Here is a 15,298-nt window from a genome sequence, read left to right on the forward strand (position 1 = left end):
GCTACGTGTTACGGGAGTTTCCGAAATTCTCCGTTAACCACGCCGAAGCGGCGCTGCTGTCGCAAAAGCCTTTGCTGGTCAGGTTTTTTTCAAGTGATACATCCAGTTACGAACTATTATTATTAATCCAAGGCTTGATCTCGAACAAAAATAAAATTAGCGACCGAAAAGATTCTAGGTGACGCTGCAGAGTCTCATTTTTTCGAAGTTCCGAGGTAGCGAATTGTAAGTGATTACTTACGAGGAGACTACCCGAGGCGATTATCACCGATTTTGTTGAAACTAGGTGGGTATGTCGACCTTATGGTAACATTAAATTTCACATGAAACATTGAGGATGTAGATGTAGATTCAAAAATAATATGAATCACGAGAGTAACATTTTATGGCGATAACTATATAGTGACGTAATCACCCCAAATTTGGCTAGTAAAATCTACGGGTTAAAACCCGAATGTCCCCTTGGGCTTTGTGGGAATCGCGTCGCTTATGTCAAACATATGTCTTTTAAATATCCGCTAATTTTAAAATTTTTAAGTACTATATTTAATTTTATTTGTAAATACGATGAAAACTTTAAATTGTCAAAAACGGAATACTGGCTTTACAATTCCCAGGGGGCTCTCTCAAATGTAACCCAGATAATAATGGCCGTTGCAATGTTATCAATTTATTTTGGCTATAACAAAAAGTTGAACGATTGTAATGATGACACTCTAGAAATGTTGGAAAGTTAAGAATGATTAAATTCGTTGAATTTGAAAAAGAATGCAATAAGAAATATCAAATATCGCTATACCCGCAATTCCTATCTATTCGTCTTTTTGAAGAAAAAAACGATTATACCATCTTCAGAATTTAGCTTCTTCAAAAGCTGTTTTGTTAAACTTGTTTTCACAGTATTTTATTTTATATCCAGCTAATTTGTGTCAATATTTTAAAATTTAAAGTTGAGTCATTCTTTTCATTTATTGTAATTTCAAAAATGTAAAACCGAACAAGTTGGCAAACTTGCCAAAATATACCTCTTCTCGGATTTAATTAAACCCTCATTTACTTATAGTTTAAATACGGTTAATGTTTACTTTTTTTAGGCTGGTACCTATCACACGAACATAGGCGTGCGCCGACATTTAAAGCAGGTCGGGCCAGCCTTTTAAGCTCTTGCCCCCTCTATTCTTTTTTGTGAAACTTATTAAATACCACGGCGCTCCTGTGTAGTTCTTTTCTTTCTCAATAGATGTAGCTAGAAATTGGTATTTTTTAGAGTATAGTAGAGTATGTGACGAAGAAATAGTACTTTTTAATTTAAACTTGACTAAAAACCAATATAGTTTACAAAATTACATTGCCGCGTGTTGCGTTAACAAAAACGTGTTCTAATTTTTAAAATTGATTTTCATAATCCCACAATATCACATTTTTACTAAATTAAAAAGAAATCCGTCAAACCTTTTATTTTATCCTTTTTAATCCAGGTATCTAGTTTTCGTGTTTGATTTATTACTAGCTTTCTACCTGTAGCCTTTTTAGACGTTCCTTTTTAAAATCGTTGCCCGATTTACGTTTTCGATTTAACATATTTATTTCTACGTGCTTTTTCGCGAAGCAATGCGAAGAGGGTTCGGCCAAGGATAATATTAAATAAAAAATGCTTTTATCAAAGCAGTTGAAAGGTTGAATTAAGGGGGAGTAGTTGAGATTTATGAAGGTGCAGATATTGAAAATGTTTTAGGTTTAAAGAGTTTTGATTATCACCTTTTATATATTTTAAAACCCTTAACCCTTAAATTTGAGCCTTGAAACTGAAACAGTAAACTGAGAAAATTTTAAATTGTTAAGGAGTACGCGTGTTTAGTTCTAATTTTTTTCTATTCTAATCGAAATATTTAAACCAATTTAGCCATGGATAAAAATTAGGGCTGTATGATCGAAAACTATAAAGAAAAAGACCAAAATACGAGGTAGGCTACTTTGCTTGATATGGCACCATATTTTTCAAATGAAAAGCTTATTTATGGGCTGCTGTCGTTGCTTTTCAATCTGATAGACGTCTGCTACGTTGTTGTAACTAGGTCGTGCAAACGTGCAGATTTATTTTGGATATTAGTACTCGTAATGAGTTATAACCTAATTAATTTTTTTTATGTTACATTAAAAATGTTGTATGAATATAAAAGAAATTAAATTGTTAAAGGAGTTGGCAACGTTCTATGTAAGCTAATTAACTTGATGAATTTAATTGATGTTATCAATAATGTATTTATTTATACTCAGGGAGAATGAATATGTAGAGACTATCGACGGACACGTTGAGGCCCTAACCCCGTCACGCTAAGGGGGGGGGGAGGAGGCGGTTTTATTTTTTGCGTCCTCGCAGCAGCTTTAATCGCGTCGAAAAACGTAATTTTTAAGAACCAATGAGATTGCAGTATTATATGATTTTATTAAAGCGGAGGAGCATACCGGGGGCCCCAACGGGTGGAATTGGAGAAATGCTAAAAATAATCTCGACATATTCATTCTCCCTGAGTATAAATAAATACATTCTTGATGTTATATAAGTCATATACTAAATTCCATCTATCATAGTCTGAATTTTTTTAAAACCTTTCGTTTAAAGTAGAATCATGAATTAATTAATCTCATTAATCCATGGTAGAATTACACATAACAACACGGAGCTTTATACAGTTTTGGCATGCCTAATGAAAATCTGAAGTTCCACACAAGTCGAGTAAGCGCTGGTAGTAAAAAAGTGACTTAAGAGTTACATTAAAACAGCCATGTTTCTTACTAGAAAGGCCTATTATAATTTATTGTTATTGGAAGAAAAACCATGACTTATCTTTTCTAAGCCACAGGGACACACGGCTCTCTTTGCACTTGCAGGAATGTCATCTGTTGATCGTGAAAATGGAAGCTATAATTACATCCAATCTTGATTACATTTATTGCAAATCTCTTTTATTTATGACTCTTTTCTAGGTTAGTTTCTGTTATATATGTATATATCGAGGTTAAATGCTGTCATTTTACACGTACCCCTTAAGGCCCCTACTAAAAAGCATACCGGCAAACCGGGCATTATTATTATTATTATTATTAGTTAAGTTGGGTGGTTGGGTTAGACCCAACCTAGCACTTCGACCAGAGGTCCTTTGTGCAGCCCCAGCCAATTAAACATGGAAAAGCCCAGTCTTAGAAACGAAGCGCAAGATATGCTTCGCCGGGATGTTGGAAATATCGCTCGTTTCCAACCTATGCATACCAAGGTACTCAAACCTTTGATCCGCGTAAGAATCACAGACACAAAGGACATGAGAGGAAGTTTCCTCCTCTGCAAGGCATGCCCTGCACAAAGGACTCTCACTGATACCAATCAGATGCAGATGTCTATTAAGCTGGCAGTGACCTAAAAGTAGGCCCGTAACCACCCTTATACTACTCTTAGAGAGCGAAAGCAACTCAGCTGCTCTATTCATAGAAGGCCCAGGAATAAATTCCTTGGCCGGCCTCTGACCCTCCGTCTCAAGCCAAAGCCTGACCTGCCTCTCAGTCATAGCGCCATGCACATGGCTGCGAACCGGGCCATTGGGTATTGGAATAGCAGGTTTAGCACCTAAGAACCTGGCCTCCGCACCCTCCTTGGCCAGAGTGTCGGCCATCTCAAGGCCATGATGCCCCTTATGACCAGGCACCCAATATAGTTGAACCCTATTATGGGTGCCCAGTTCCGAAAGGAGATCCAAACAGCTAAGAACGAGCTTAGAAGTAATACTAAACTGATTAAGAGCCTTAAGGGCAGCCTGACTGTCCGAGAAAATCTGAATAGTCTTGCCCCGATACTTCTTTTTAAGACAGAAGTCTACACAGAAGCAGATGGCTGAAATATCAGCCTGAAAAACCGTAGCAAAACGCCAAGGCTCTCAGAGAAGCAAAACTTCTAAGTCTGACAGTAAACTCCAGCACCCACCCCTGAGTGAGTCTTGGAGCCATCCGTGAACCAAACAATTTCGCCCTTGGTTCCAAACACTGTGTCGCCAGACCAGTCTAAACGACTTGGAAAGTAAACACTAAATTGCTTTTCAGAACCCATCAATAAGATCGGTAAGTGACTAGAATATTGCCGAAACAATTTGGTGTGGCTGAATTCCCAATAAGCAGGCCTCCACCAACCATTATGCAGTAACCGATGGGCACTCATAATTGCAACTTCCTCTATATAAAGATGAAGCGGTAGAATATTCAGGAGCACTTCCAGAGAAAGGCTTGGGGCCGTTCTCATAGCTCCTGTAATGCTGACACAGGCCAGCCTTTGCACAGTGCGTAGTTCAGACTGAACTGACTTAAGCACTACCCTCGGCCACCAAACCACTGCTGCATACGTCAGCATAGGCCTGATTATCATGTTATAGATCCAATACACAACCTTTGGGCTAAGACCCCATGACTTGCTTATGGTACCCCTTACTCTCCAGAATAACATTTTTGCCTTCCTGATACTGAGGTCAAGATGTGGCTTCCATGTTAGTCTACTGTCGAGAATAACACCGAGGTATTTTACCTCAGTCGATTTGACCAGGATGGTCCCAAAGAAAGAAATATCATTGAACAAGTCCTGCACCTTCCTGCGAGTGAAAGGAATCAAGATTGACGGTGAGGCCAACATCCCTTCACAGAGATGAGAGCTTTTCTCATCATAGTCGAAATGTTTTAATTTCACCAAGAGTTCGTCCACAACCAGGCACCACAGCAGGGGTGAAAGAACCCCCCCCCCCTGAAGGCAGCCCCAGCTGGTGGTGACCCTTAGCGATTCTCCAAGCAGGGAAGCCGTCGCGACCCGATCAGTTAACATAGAGTCGATCCAAAGACACAATGTGTCATTGATACCAAAACGTTTAGCAGCCTTAAGAATGACAGCCTTAGAGACTTTATCAAAAGCCCCCTCGATGTCCAGAAAAACAGCTAGCGCTATTTCTTTGAACTCAATTGCACGTTCAAGGCAATTAATTATGCCATGAAGGGTAGTCTCTGTAGATTTGCCCTTTTGATAGGCATACTGAGCATTCGAGAGGGGTGTAACACTAAGAACCTCCTCTCTAATATATCTATCAACTAATTTCTCCAAAACCTTTAGTAGAAATGAAGTTAGACTGATTGGTCTAAATGCCTTAGCCTCGAGATAACTAGCTTTCCCGGGCTTAGGAATAAAGATAACCTTTGAATGCTTCCAGGAGCTCGGTACGTGCCCAAGAGCAATACAGGAAATGTAGATTCTGCACAACACAGGAGAGATAATATCTATTCCCTCCTGCAACAAGATGGGTGATATCCCATCCGGACCAGAGGCCTTGTAGGGCTTAAATGACTTAATGGCTTAAATGTCTTAATAGCCCACATGAGCTTGGAGTGAGTGACAAATTGTTTTGCCACATCCCAATCTAACTTTTTTAGTTCTTTTGAACCGATGAGGAAGATCATAAGAGTCATCTTTGTCAGTGACTTTAGAGTCCGGAAAGTGAACCTCCAACATATGCGTCAGTGTTTCCTTTCCAGAACTAAAGTAACTACCATCCTTCAACTTAATAGTATCTAGATGTTTTGTATTGTCATTTGCCATTATTTTCATTAATTTGGCTGTAGTGGGAATTTCAGAAATACTCTCACAAAAATCCCTCCAGGAAGCCTGTGTTTATTAAGAATATGAAGTTTAGTACTAACCAGATATTCCATTAAGTCATCACCGCGTTGGTGGCAGTCACTGTTACCCCATGCAACGTGGTGAGTATTGGCATCGCACCCAATGACAAGCTTCTTGTCCAGTCTCTCACAGTGGTTCACCAGATTGGCAACATCCTGTGATGGAGGGGACAAGGCATCATAGGGAAAATAGCCAGAAGCCATCATTAATTCGTCTTCTCCATCAGCTGATGAAGAGAAGATTTTTATGGTGGCAGTGTCCCTAGATTGGTATAATGAAAGAGGAAGAGCGTGAATACCCTTTCGTATCAAAATACATGCTCTAGGATTAGCAGATTTGTAGTCATAATAAACAGTACCTGCATTTTTGAGCCCTAGGATCCTTCCATTATGGATCCAAGGCTCCTGTATGAGGGCCACGTCTAGGCCCTCCACAAAAAACCTGCGACAGAGAACTGTCGAGGCTGCCTTACAGTGATGCAGATTAATCTGTATCACCTTCATGTCCAACCACAGTTGCCGGTGTTGGTGCTGGGCTACTCTCCGGCTAAGGGGGTGGGTACAGGATTGACCCTACCTCCATCACCAGCTGAACCACTCGCATCTTCACCTATTGCCCCTGTGGGCTGGACAGACCCTTCTGCGCCGGTGGAGGTGTTCTCTACCACCGTGATGTCGGAAATGTCCGACATGGAGCCCAGGGTGATATCACCCAGTTCTCCTGCCAGATCAAAGTCCGACACCTCAGTAGCAGAGTCCTCTGCCACCGCTTCAGGCTGCGCTGGGGTGTTAGGATTTTTAAGGACTTTAAAAGTCCCCCTACCCCCCCCCCTGTGTAGGCAGTAAATCCTGCCTCCTTTAAAACTGCGACAGAATCTTCATCCATCTGGAAAATCCACCGAATGAAGTTATTGTCACTGACAGAGGTGAACACTTTCCAACGGCTCGTAATGAGCTTGTTGTTATAGAGGTGCAGCCTCTTTAGAAGGACTTCTGGATTCTTCGTCCAGACATCCTTAGTACTGAAGGTGACCTTGACCGGTTTCGGTAGTTCACTAGCCTTTATTACTTAAAGTTTCGTTCCCTCCAAAACACAGTCATTCTGGTCAAAGGTCTTCCTTAACCACTCCCCGGTTGGGGCATCCCCACAGAGATATGTGATGGCACCTCCGACCAGCTGGAAATTCCTGATGAGACGAAGAGGTTCACCCAAAGGTGTCCCATCAACTTTCTCCAGAATCCCACACTGGACGGCGCCCATCAGTTCTTCTCCTCTGTGATAAGGTTGTTCCGAAAGCCATCTTTTACAATGGCAACTTAGGCAACCCTACTGCGTCACTATAGGACATCGGAGTTGGACGCTCCTTAGCCTTTTTGGCCGCAGATTGAGAAGACCCAGGCGAGGGATAGGAATCCTCCGACCTGAGCCTCTTAAGTGAAGGGGTTACTTTGTCACCCGAGGATGACTGAACCTCCTTCTTAGCGATCCTTGCAGCCTTGCGGCGTGCATTGCGTATCGACGTTTTTGAAAGTCGGGTAACATCTAAAGATAACCCAGACCCTCCATCAGGCTGGGTGCTGCTGGAAGCAGACCCTTGCTCGTTCTTTTCTTCAAGCCGGGTACTACTGGAAGTAGACCCTTGCTCATTTTTTTGGTTTTGTTTTTGTTTTGGGTTCATAAATGATCCCACGAGTATGGAGGAAAGTAAAAGGTCACCACCCGGTTGTCCTCCTCCCGGGTAGAAGGCTTATTACAACGGGGTTTCCCCGGGTTCCCAGAGGGGATCGTTAGCGATACCGTAATTTCGCTTCCCCGGTACCATTCAGCCCTCAGCACGATACCTTACACCTTAACTTAAGGAAGAAGCAGAGCCTTATTTGGCCATCATGAAGGGTTACCCCTCCACCTGTTACTCCCTTCCACCACGAAGAGGTACAAGGTTGCAGTTTATGGAAGGGTAAACCAGGCATTCCAGGCATACCATTAGCCAAGATAGGAGCGAACTTGGCCAGAAATTTTCCCAGCTTAAACAAATCGGCCTAGTTCGCTCTTATCTTAGCTAATGGTATGCCCATGCTTTACAGCCAGGGCATACCATTAGCCGAGATAGGAGCGAACTTGACCAGCTTATACGAATCGTTTTAGCTTCATTTTCGCGCAACGTTTTGAATGATTATCCATTTTACCGAAATTTTTATTCAGTTTAAATTGATTTTAACTTCATTTTCGCGCAAGGTTTTGAATGTTTATCGATTTTATCGACATTTTTATTCAGTTTAAATTACTTTAATTTAATTTAATTTTAATAATAAAACTTGATATTAATTTTATTTACTTAATTTCCGAATAGTTCACAATGGGCATACCTGCGCCTAGAGGAGGCATACTTGCGCCAAAGGGATGGAATTTCATCCAAACGTCCTATTTAAATGTTTTTACTTCATTTCCGAGTAGTTTTCATTGGGCATACCTGCGCTTAGAGGGGGCATACTTGCGCCAAAGGTATGGATTTTCATCCAAACGTCATATTTAAATGTTTTTCTTTAAACTCGTCGCAGAGAAACGCGACAAAAACCTGCATACTTCTCAGCTCATCCCCTACAACCACCAGAAATTTCTGTACTGACCATTGAATCACCCTGTATATAACTTGACAAAGTAACTTTGTTAGTTATTGTAGTAGTATAGTTTCAGATGATTATTCATACCAGCGAAAACACATGTTTTAAATTCGAAAATAACTAGCTAATGTTTAATGTTTATAATAGTTATTTTTATCTCCTTATTTAATAATGCATAAATATTTTCACACATAGTAAGCGTTATTTACATTATTTACTTATGAAAGCATTTCAATTTTTAATGGGCTTTGGCTGTATGAATTCGCCGAGAGTTATTAGTCTTTAGTCACATAATAATTTACAATGGCGAAACAGACCATTATTTAAAAAATGCATTAGGTAAATAGGTAGTGTCATACTTATGTTTATTATGTTACTTATGGTTAAATAAATATATTAAAAATTGGGGGGCAAGAGGGGCCCCCAAATTGTAGTGCCTACGTTGGAAAAACTCCTGGCGGCGCAACTGGACATACTTCATGCCTAGTTTGCCTACACCTGACATACTTCATGCATACACCTGGCATACTTTCTGCATACACGTGGCATACTTCGTCAATACCTAAAACATGCGTTTTAATAGATGACATGTGGTGAATATACAGGGTGTATCATAAATGGTGGTAGGACCGAGCGTCGACGGGTTCTACAGATTATTTTAAGATGAAAATGTTCTATGGCATTTTTTCGATTTAGGCCACCATTTCGCAGTTACGAAACGATTGATGTATAGACGACCCCTTAATTTAATTTTCTTTTAATACTTAAACGTAAATTAGCCGTCTTGGCACGCGGTGAAATAAAAAAATCTTTCTCGGCGAAGGCAACTTTTAATGAATGAATAAAATATTCACGCGCTCACTACAAAATAATTTTGTTGTGACGCGAACGCGCTATTTTTTTTTGTTACCATGGCAATTATTTATTTCTATTAGGAAATAAGTTAAAATAAACTTTACTAAACTTATAATAAAAAGAAATCAGATAATCGCCATGGTAAAGAAAAAATATCGCGTTCGCGTCCCAACAAAATGATTTTGTAGTGAGGGCGTGAATATATTATTCATTCGTAAAAGTGGCCTTCGCCGAGAAAGATTTTTTATTTCGGCCCCGTGCCGATGTTATGAATGAAACCACTTATTTACCTTAAAGGGAATATAACCTCTGGTATTTCTGTCGCCCTCCGAGGGTTCCAATATTTTCCGCTGCCTCCCATGGCTTTTCACACCGGCGGCGCTGATAATCGTTGATTGTGAAGGGAATAAACGAAATTGATGGGGCCTTCCATAAAGAACGCGTTGGAGGTTCTATTCCATTTAAGGTATTAAAATGCAAAGTTAAATGAAGGGGTCGTCCATACATTAATCGTTTCGTAACTTCGAAGTGGTGGCCTCAATCTGAAAAATGCCATAGAACATTTTCGTCTTAAAATTATCTGTAGAACCCGTAGACGCTCTGTCCTACCACCATTTATGATACACCCTGTATATGACATGTGTTTCACGCCAGGCGCATAACTGTGTCACACATGGTGCCTTATAATTCATTTGTTCGTGGTCACATGCATGTTTGTTTAGAAACCGGATGATTTCTAGGGTTAGTAACGGAATTAATTTCCTTGGCAAGGTCTCGATCATGCGAGGATTGATTGTTTATTCGTTCCGTAAAGAGTACCAGTGTATTAAAGGTTTTTATAGCTGATTTCTATGGCCCGTAGAGATCAAAGAAAATATAATCGTTTAAGTAATATTAAGTGTAGGGAGCTGATGGATCGCGTTGCTTGAAGGGCTTGCCACCGACCCTATACGCAATTTAACCAAGCTACATGAATTGTTGCCACTAAAATTAGCTAGATGACTTGGGCCTAAGGGGGCATTCCATGCGAAATCAACACACTCAAAAACCGTACCACCTCGGATTTTGACGACATTTTGCATATAAATAGTGTCTAGGGAGTGCAAGACAAATGCACAGTTTTATTGAATTATCTTAAACGGTTTTCAAAATACGGCTGTTTAAAATAAAACAAAATGGCCAAATTCACCTGACTGGTATATTTCCAACTCCCCATAGCAGTTATCTAATTAAGCTCCAGAGTTGCGAAAAGTGTCATTTTACTCAGCTATGTATGAACTTTCCAACGATATACACCATATGTACATTTGTTTAAAAACCATATTTTTAAAATTTCAAATTATGTTTTTAGTTTGATTTTTTTTAAAAGTGCACCACTAAAAAATGACCCAGAGTAAATAACTGAAAATTTTATCCGGGGAATTTGGTATTTTCAGGTCGCATAGCACGCGCAGGGGGTCATGTAAATTGGTTAATAGGAAGCTAAGAAAACTAACACCAAAAACCAGAAGATCATGAATACAAAGGTTAAAAGATTAATTACCGACATTAAAATTTATTTAAATTAAACTCAGATTAGGTCGGTTAAAATAAATTTGGATCTAAAAAGTGATGGTGAACACTTTTCGAATCTGAACCAATCTTCCAAACCAAACGGTTGTCGAGATACATTTTGAATGACCATGACGACATGGTTCAAGGTAAACAGAATTTTAATAGCTTATAATTTTACTAGAGTGAATTTGTACTCAAAATATTGATAACGTAGCACAAGTACTTTCTAAATTATTAACACCTTATTGTGATATCTTGGACATTTTTATTTAAGGCCTGCTTGTTTTTGGTGTTTATTTTCTTGGGTTCCTATTGGGCAATTAACATCGGTTTAGAGTCACTTGGGCATAAAATGCGATGGGACACACCTTCCTAATTGGAACTGAGTCTCTAAGCCCAACGGTTCTCAAGACAGTTTGGTTTCATCTAATTACCCCTGCGCGTGCTATGCGATCGGAAAATGCCAAATTCCCCGGAAAAATAGCTTTTCAATTATTTACTCTGGGTCATTTTTAGTGGACATCCTATATTAATTATATTCATAAATGTATTTATTATATTATAAGTATATATATGCATATATGTAAACATTATATGTCAATATTATATATGTACACATGCGTATATGTGTACATAATATTTATATATATGCATAATTTGAATATATGTATTTGTTATATGAATATATATATATATATATACATATTAAATATTGTTTAACTACGAACCCATGAACCTCCCACTTTGAAATTTGGTCAATCATTTAACGTAGATACAAACTATTCACTGTATTTGTTTTTTAATTTTGATGATGCACTTTTTAAAAAAATCAAATTCAAAAAATTATTTGAAATTTGAAAAAGACTTTTTTTTAATAAATATACATATGGTGTATATCGTTGGAAAGGGTATATACATAACTGGGTAAAATGACACTATTCGCAACTCTGTAGCTTAATTAGAACAGTTGCTATGGGGATTAGTAAATATACCAGTCATGTTATTTTGGTCATTTTTTTCAATTTTAAACAGCCGTATTTTGAAAACCATTTGAGATAATTCAATAACCCTTTGCCTATTTCTTGAAATCCCTAGACACTATCTATATGCAAAATTCCGTTAAAATTCGAGATGGTCCGGGTTTTGAGTGTGTTGATTTCACATAGAATGCCCCCTAAGGCCCAAGTTATTGTAATGCGAAATATCAAAATAATCATAAATATACCATCCCCTTCCCCTAGAATAATTACTAGTTCGCAGGACTTTCAGAACAAGACCTCGTGAATACCAAACCGAAAAGTGCTTAACAATTTGAGCTGTTGATTTCTAGATACACAGGCGCAAATACTTCGCGTTTTTTAAAATTTCACAATAGTTCCCCTTAAGCGCAGGTATGCGCATTGAAAAGTAGTCGGAAATGAAGTAAAAACATTTAAATATGACGTTTGGATGAAAATCCATCCCTTTGGCGCAAGTATGCCCCCTTTAAGCACAGATATGCCCCCTCTAAGCGCAGATATGCCCAATGAAAACTACTCGGAAATGAAGAAAAAAAAAATAATATCAAGTTTTATTATAGAAATCAAATTAAATTAAAGTAATTTAAACTGAATAAAAATGTCGGTAAAATGGATAAACATTCAAAACCTTACGCGAAAATGAAGCTAAAACGATTCGTATAAGCTGGTCAAGTTCGCTCCTATCTCGGCTAATGGTATGCCGTGCTGTAAAGCATGGGCATACCAATAGCTAAGAGCGAACTTTGCCGATTTGTATAAGCTTGGAAAATTTCTGGCCAAATTCGCCTCTATCTTGGCTAATGGTACGCCCGGTATGCCCGGAATGCCGGTATGCTTATTAGTAGGGGCCCTCCTTGACAATTTATAATATTCTCAGTTTACTGTTACAGTTTCAAGGCTCAAATTTAAGGGTTAAGGGTTTTAAAATATATAAAAGATGAGGAAAATCGATGGAAATTATTTTAGAAATATATTTCGCTTTTGAAAATTCCAAAAACAAAACTGTTTAAACCTAAAACATTTTCAATATCTGCGCCTTCATAGATCTCAACTACTCCCCCTTAATTCAACCTTTCAACTGCTTTGATAAAAACATTTTTATTTAATAGCTGTCCCTTTTCTCTGCCTCACAGGGCATATTTTGCCTAAAATTTATATTTGTAAAAGAGAGCCATAAGTTGGAAAATTAAGTTTTTATTTTTAATAGAACAGATTAGTACTTTGCTGTAGGATATTGTGCTATATTATTGAATGCAATTAACGGTATTTAAAATAGTTTTAAATATATTATACTCAACTTAACGTATAATTTTTTTATGTCAAATTTACTTTTAATTGTCCATTAGGGTTTAGATAACAAGCTATAGGTGTTTAACTGGCTCTAGTGAGCATGTTAAAAACGCTAATTTTATCAGACAACTAGTTAAAAAAAGTTATTGGAATCTGTTGATTCGTTGGTGATCTTGAAGCAGCTGCGAGAGCGTGAATACCAGTGAAAGACACAAATCTCAGAGAAAACTGCTCTTGATTTCGCAGAGGAAGATTTTACTGTGCGAAATTTTTTATTTTACAACCCCATAAAAAGTGACCCAGCGTTAGATAATCTGTAATCACCAATAGTAGAATTTCACATATTGAATCATCGGAATGTAATTGGTTATTTTTGCATAAGGTCATTAATATTGAAATTGAAAGACAAAGCTAATTGAATAGGTTTTTTATTAAATAGACAATATTTTGACGTTTACATTTTGTATTTATAGTACTTTGGTATTTGAACTCAATGTGATTATGCTATATGAAAACTGAACAAGGGAAAACGTTGTTACAGATCAGTTTCGTAATGTAATATTGATTAAAAATAGAGAATGAATACCCTAGTAAGAACGCTTATCTAATAATTACCATTTATGTACAATAGTTTATTTCGATAACAATGATGCGGCAAAAAGCTTGTAAAAATAATTTATCCAAGATACAAACAGGCCAGCGAAATATTTCATAAACTCACATCTCTACTGATCAAGTGATTATCTTCCCCATAGCCCACGAGAGATGTCATACCAATTTTTATCTTTGAGGCGCCAATTTAAAAATTTTATTAAATGGTAAAGCTCTTAATAATTGACAATTGTTAACAATGACTAAAATAATTATAATAATTGATACTATATAATTAATTTACTGGGAATTTTTGATACTGCAGCTCTTACCGTGTTGCATTAATTAATTTAAAAAGATTATGGTTATTTTAATATTTTAATAAACAATGTACACATTATTAAAAGCAGTTGAAACAAATAAACCATTAACTTTAATAAAAATGTTAATAATAATAGTTAGTACTATGTGATAGCTTACATTAAATATGTAAAAACTAATCGATGCAGAATGATTAATGATTATATAAGAAAGTTGTATAATTTAGCCATTACCGTATACGTACAGGCGTGCAAAGGCTTAAGTTTTTAAATGTTGATTACAATTATTTTAAACATGATTATTGTTATTTTATTTTTTAAATAATTATTTATGCATAGGTAATGCATCACAACCAAATTTATTTACAAATAATACGTTTATTATCACTGACAAGATTTAAAACTTTTAAGGCGGCACCGACCAAAATTTTTATTTTCAAATTTTGGAACAGGGTTGCTCATGAACTTCCCAGCCGATAAGTAAAGCCGTCATGTCAAAAATGTTTCAATAAAGCAAAGCCATAGGTAGGCTTTCACCTACTGTCGAGTAAACCATGTAATTTTTTGAGATTATAAAGTGTTTCATATTTGAAGTTGACAGTAATAACAAACCCGTTAAGCTTTTGCTAGCCTCCCTAACACTGAATCTTGGGCATGAAAATCGCTTAAAATTTAAATGTGGAAAAAAAAAGCTTACGTTTTTCATAGCATTAATAGTGCTTTCAAAGTATATGGAGAAGCATGTTGGCCCCTTATTAAGATTCGAAAATACCGCTGTTTTGGTTATAGTTTCCTCTTACAGCTCAGTCCTTCTAAAAACGCAACAATACGTCTAAAACTTCCCAGTTTGAAATGTAAAAAAAATCGATGTTTAGACCGTCGCGTCTTTAGTCACTGAAGCTGCATAGTGTAAATGGATATCGCCGAACTACTTAAGAATGTAATAAATAATAGCATTCATAAAACAATGGATACATGAAATTAAACAAGACATTTCTAATGTAGTGATATTAAATTTTTCGTGACCTTTTTGTCTCACAAAAATGCCGGGGGCATGACATCCCTGACTACAGTCCATGCTTAATATTCCATCGTCATGTATTTCACTGTAGCAAATATAGTTACGACGTTGTACTAACGAATATTAGTTCTTATTTAGGGATCGCGTGAACTACATTTCGGTAAAACTGTTTTAGCAGCTAGTTTAAAATGTACTATCGAATCGCTTTCGCAGTCGTGTGACCGTGGCTACAGAGTCCGAAAAAAACGTATCCTAGCTCCAAATGACTAATTTCACGACAGTGTCCGTCAGTCGCCTTTTTGACAAACAGTTTATTAAAATAT

General features: G+C 37.5%; 2 protein-coding genes across 4 annotated transcripts in view; one reads left to right on the forward strand and one right to left on the reverse strand.

The window, feature by feature from the left end:
• LOC149937231 (alpha-(1,6)-fucosyltransferase-like) overlaps positions 1 to 15,298 on the forward strand; it is a 45,679-nt gene that overhangs the window by 5,770 nt on the left and 24,611 nt on the right. The gene's annotated exons all lie outside the window — the stretch shown is intronic.
• Positions 3,180 to 4,672, reverse strand: LOC149937232 (uncharacterized). Its single transcript, XM_090153761.1, has 2 exons — positions 3,977 to 4,672; positions 3,180 to 3,899 (listed from the first exon to the last, which is right to left on the reverse strand). Exons 1-2 carry the CDS (start codon positions 4,670 to 4,672, stop codon positions 3,180 to 3,182), a joined length of 1,416 nt encoding a protein of 471 aa, XP_090009887.1.

This window comes from Leiobunum rupestre, chromosome 7 (genome assembly GCF_980474605.1).
Source record: "Leiobunum rupestre chromosome 7, qqLeiRupe1.1.hap1, whole genome shotgun sequence".
NCBI lineage: Eukaryota > Metazoa > Arthropoda > Arachnida > Opiliones > Sclerosomatidae > Leiobunum > Leiobunum rupestre.

Bases quoted from the DNA above. Each gene is read 5' to 3' on its own strand.
- LOC149937232 (XM_090153761.1), bottom strand. From the start codon at position 4,672: ATGTTGGCCTCACCGTCAATCTTGATTCCTTTCACTCGCAGGAAGGTG. The intron at 3,900-3,976 runs GTGGGTGCTGGA...ACGGTTTTTCAG, and splicing joins GCTCCAAGACTCACTCAGGG to GCTGATATTTCAGCCATCTG.